The following is a 4737-nucleotide window of genomic DNA, read 5'->3' as shown; positions in this document are numbered from 1 at the left end:
AGTGAAGCATAGGACCCGCTGTAAAATGACATTTTATTTTTGTTTGTGATGAATCTGTATCTAGACAAATTTAAGTCGACTAATAGGGGATGGAGGGTGCTGATGGTATAGCTGGTCAGCAGTAGAGTGCAACTATCATTATTGGGTAATCACACGGAATTCTTGGACCGGCAAAGTGATAAACAGCGGAATTCCCATTGAATTATCCCAGCGCACGGATCGAGCTGTAAAGGCGGCATCTAATCCGCCTTTGAAGCTAGAGTGGGGTGCGCATATCGTGGGCGTGCTGTTCCATTCTTCAGCCTCACAACGCCCTGCCAGGACCAGAGCGGTTACCAACCGATGAAAGTTCGGGAAACGCAAAAGAAAGAAACTTGTGTCAACTTGACAGAATGCAAGCTATACTAGCCTTTTCATCAAGACTAAAACGCAACAAGAATACACTTGGATCATGACCATGAGCCGATCAATTGGTCAATGCTATGATTATGATCACACGCACACACACACACGCTATGCATGCATGATGCATCCTCATCCATGCATGCGACACCAAAGTGCATTGTGATGTACTCCCTCCGTTTCAAAATAGATGACTCAACTTTATACTAATTTTAGTACAAAGTTGAGTCATCTATTTTGGAACGGAGGAAGTAATTCCTAGAGAATTCAGAGGTGTTTAGGAGGCCTCGTACTAGTGGCGTATTCTTTGGCCGGCGATGTGAAGCCAGACGCGGCGGAACGCGGCAACGACGGCGCGGTGGTGCTCGGCCGCGTTGAGAGCGAGGTAGCACGCCAGCAGCTCCTCGAGGTCCTCCGATGACCGTATGCGGTTGGCCGCCATCATCTCCGCCATGCTCTCCGCCATCTCCCTCTCCGGGTCCGACGACGTCTTCACCACCACCAGGCTCTCGTACAGCCACCGCCGTCTCCTGCTGCCCGCGTCCTCGGCTGCTTTTTCCTTCCGGGCACTTTTGTCGTCGTGGCCGCGGCGCCGCCGCCTGCCGGCCGGCTTCACGTGGAACCCCCGCGCCCTGCAGGTGGACGGCGTCGTGGCGGCCGAGGTGGGGGTGCCGGTGCTGCTGCTAACGGCGACGCTTTCCGCGGGGTCGTTCTTGGCGGCGGGCCTGGTGACGATGCGCCGAAGGTTGAGCTCCGGCGTCGCTGGAGGCGCGTCTATCCCGCCGAGTCTGCCGGCGCGGCGATGGATGACGTCGACACGGACGTCCAAGGCCGCGCCGTCGTCGTCGTCGGCGGCGCGCGGGGCAATGCACCGGAGCGCTCCCCGGTCCGCGCTCGGAAAGTAGTAGGAGGCTCTGTTGGGAGAGTAGCCGGCGCACGCCGCCGGTGGGCGCGCGGGTGGCCGGCCCTGCTGGCTTGTCTGTTGGTCCGTCCACTCCGCCGAGGCGGCGACGAATGCGATTGCGTCGGCGGAGGAGCCACGGGTCGGACTCGGCGGACACGCGGCCGATCGCCTGCCCTTCCTTGTGCTCCTCCCCCTGAGCTTGTGGAACCAGGAGGAGGCTGGCATCGCGCGGGCCGGGCGGGAGACAGAGACAGAGACACTCTGTGGCGGCCAAGACAGAGCGTGTGCGTGTGGTGGCGTGGCGTGGGTGTGCGCGTGGTGATCAAAGTTGCAGTGCCCAGCTAGCTCACGGTGGTTATATATCGCGAATGTGGCGACACGTCGTCTGCTAGCTTTCTGATGCGGGGGACGAAGAGATATCGAATATCTACTTGTCAGAGCAATTTGTTGTGGAGTGTGAACTGGTCCTGGTATTTGGGGCGCACTTTACATTCATCTATCTACTGGTAGTACGTACGCGAGATAGAGAGAGATACTGGTGTCCTGTCCGTGGTATGGGAAGCACAAGGGTCGTAGATGTCAAAGTTTTGGTCTACCGTGCTGTGCATCATTTGAACCTTGCAAAGCTTTCGGCTGGCGTGGGGCAGGAGCCTGTCGTGCCCGACGGCCTCGAAATTGAACTCCAGCACCGCGTGTTTGTGCGGGGGTAGGTGTAGGTGGGTGCACCTAAGTAATTATACTGTAACAGTGGCGATAACAGTCGATCGAGTGGGGCACCCGAGCCGAGCGTCGGAGTGTGCGTTTCTTCTCGGGCCGAACGGCTCATCTGATCAACCCGCATGTACGTACGTCGTCCGCCACTGGTGCTACATACACAATACATTCATGGATGACGGATAGTGGTATTGGTGTAGGTGGTACTATATGTTCCTCGTTGGTTGGATATGACGATGTAGCACATAATAAGTGAAGAAAAGGCAAGGTATTCCATGATCATGGCACATAAAAGAGAAGAAAAACTGTAGAATTCAGTACCATATGTTCACATTGAATCGACCGACCAAAGAGTTGATCAAAGAACCAAGTTTACAGCCAAACCTCTACAAGAAGGGAAGGAAAGATCTAGCCAGCCGGCTGGCCAAGGAGAGTCTCCTCCATTGGCATTTCTCCCCAAGACTCAATGTAGTATATCAGGTGTGTTATCTCTTCGCCAAAATTAGTGACTTATAAGTCACGCATGTTTGGTTGTCATCTGACCACACATTCTCATCTTTTTTTTATGTAAAGTGGTGGGACCCATGTAAAAGGGGGCGACTTATAAGTTTTAAGTTGGGGTGGAGCAACTTATGACTTATAAATTGGGGTGACTTATAAGTTGGGTCTGTTTGGTAAAATAAGTCATTTTTTCACTTTTCGACTTATAAATTGGTGACTTATTTGGAACCAAACAGGGTCTAAGGTTCACTCCTATCCCTAGCTTGGTTCAAGAGAGTTTCACCTTGTGATTTCTTTCTCTTCGGCCTCCTTCATGCTCTCGAAGGAATCTGTGGGACTTGCTTTGTAATGTTCTATTGATGGTTTGGCCAAGGATTTTTCATGTGCTTCAACTCAGTAATTTTCGTTTCTGGTTTTTGCCTGCTTAAAACTAAGTTGGACATTTCATTTATCGTCTTAAAGATCGCTTTTGGCTAGACTTTATGTGTCATTTTCATCTTCATCATGGCTCTCATGCAAATGATTATATTTCTCGTCCTTGGGATCCTTCGTGGTCTGCTAATTCTGAAACACTTGAGGGTTCTCAACGTAGCCTGGCTGCAATCAGGCCGAAACTAGATTTCTCAAGGTCAATGCTTCTAAGGATAATTAGACTACCTTAGAAGTATTTAAATTTGGGATCATCTATGATCATGCCCATGCTCATGGATGTGATTAAAAAAACTTTTTGGCTTGTTGGATTTCTCTTCCCGTCAATGGACTCTGTCGTGTAGGCAGGTGTCTCTGGTGAGCTTTAACTTGGGTCATGTGAATTGCATGCAAATCCGTTAATTGTATAAGACTCAGCTATGCCCACCAAGAAATTCCTAGGGAGTTAACATTTTGGCCAATTATTATAATTCTTTGTCAAACTCATTGGTGGAGTCTATCCTTGATCATCGGGAAATCGTTTACTCGAATCTGGATAATTCAGATACCCTTGATTCCTCAATATTCCGACCAAGGACAATATCTTCAAATGACTGGGAAGTGCATCATTTGCTATGGCACGAATCAAATGACCCATACATGCCAAAGCAATATGTGTGTGCAATGTCACTCTATGCAGACCCCATGCCAGTCTCGTGTGGGCTTGGTCCAACAAAGGATCTTTGTGGAGAGTAATTGTTTGATGTGTCTAGCATTGGGGCACATCTCAAGTAATTGGCCCTCCTTATTTGTTGCACTTTTTGCAATCTTTTGGGGCATCGGTCAGATGACTGTTTTCCTGATAATAAGCTTTTAATGAGAAATTTTCATATTCCTAAGCAAAGGGTTTAGTTGAAGAGGAAATCCTTTCAGATGGGTAATTATCCTAAGTTTGTTTTGCATATTAAGCAGCAGTCCTATAACGTGAGCGTTATGCATGGCTTTTTGTAAGCATCCATTTTAATGTGATCATCGCATAGGCTTTAGTTTTGTTAGTTATTTTTCGTGTGGTGTTCGTAGGTGATTTGAAACTCCCATGGACTTAAAACAACGAAAGGTCCAAGGTAGGAAATGATACAGAGAAATTACAAACTAGAAAAAGGCTTTTCATGGAATTTGCAAAAATGAAATTTCCCAACAAGCCCAAATTGAAGATCAAATACTAGGAAACTATCGGATCATCCATACAAATCCATCAAAATCGGAGTTCGTATGAGGAAATGACGACCAAAATCTGTAACTCCACGCAGAACTCCAGATGAGAAGACTAGATGCGGTACCAACACTCTTACCTTGCACTTTGGGTTGCGAAACCAACCATAACTACTACCATTCTTCACCTATTTCATCCCTGTTTGTTCCTACTACTTCCTTGACCACCAACGAGGGTATTGGGAGAGAATAAGGCTCATTTAGATCCCTTGGATCAAAGGAGAGAAGTGATACGTCCATTTTGCATCATGATTTTATGTTAATATTTATTACATTATGGGCTGTTATTACACATTATGGTACAATACATATGCTTTTCTCTCTGATTTTACAAGATTTACATGAAGAGGGAGAATGCCGACAACTGGAATTCTGGACCGGAAAGGAGCAAATCTGAGATACATATTCTGCACAACTCCAAAAGTCCTGAAAAATTTACGAAGAATTATTTTGGAATATATAAAAATTATTGGGTAAAGAAACTACCAGAGGGGACCCACCAGGTGGCCACAAGCCTGGGGGAGCCTCGGAGGCGC

The 4737-nt window shown here is 48.0% G+C and overlaps 1 protein-coding gene across 1 annotated transcript; it reads right to left on the bottom strand.

Annotated features, from left to right (window-relative positions):
* Positions 1-384: 384 nt before the first annotated feature.
* On the bottom strand, positions 385-1727 carry LOC119288832 (transcription repressor OFP1-like). Its single transcript, XM_037568362.1, has one exon. The coding sequence runs from the start codon at positions 1529-1531 to the stop codon at positions 695-697; it is 837 nt and encodes a 278-aa protein (XP_037424259.1). The 5' UTR covers positions 1532-1727; the 3' UTR covers positions 385-694.
* Between the last annotated feature and the right edge of the window lie 3010 nt (positions 1728-4737).

This window comes from Triticum dicoccoides, chromosome 4A, assembly GCF_002162155.2.
Source record: "Triticum dicoccoides isolate Atlit2015 ecotype Zavitan chromosome 4A, WEW_v2.0, whole genome shotgun sequence".
In the NCBI taxonomy this organism is placed as follows: domain Eukaryota; kingdom Viridiplantae; phylum Streptophyta; class Magnoliopsida; order Poales; family Poaceae; genus Triticum; species Triticum dicoccoides.
This window is presented reverse-complemented; position numbering and strand designations above follow the sequence as displayed.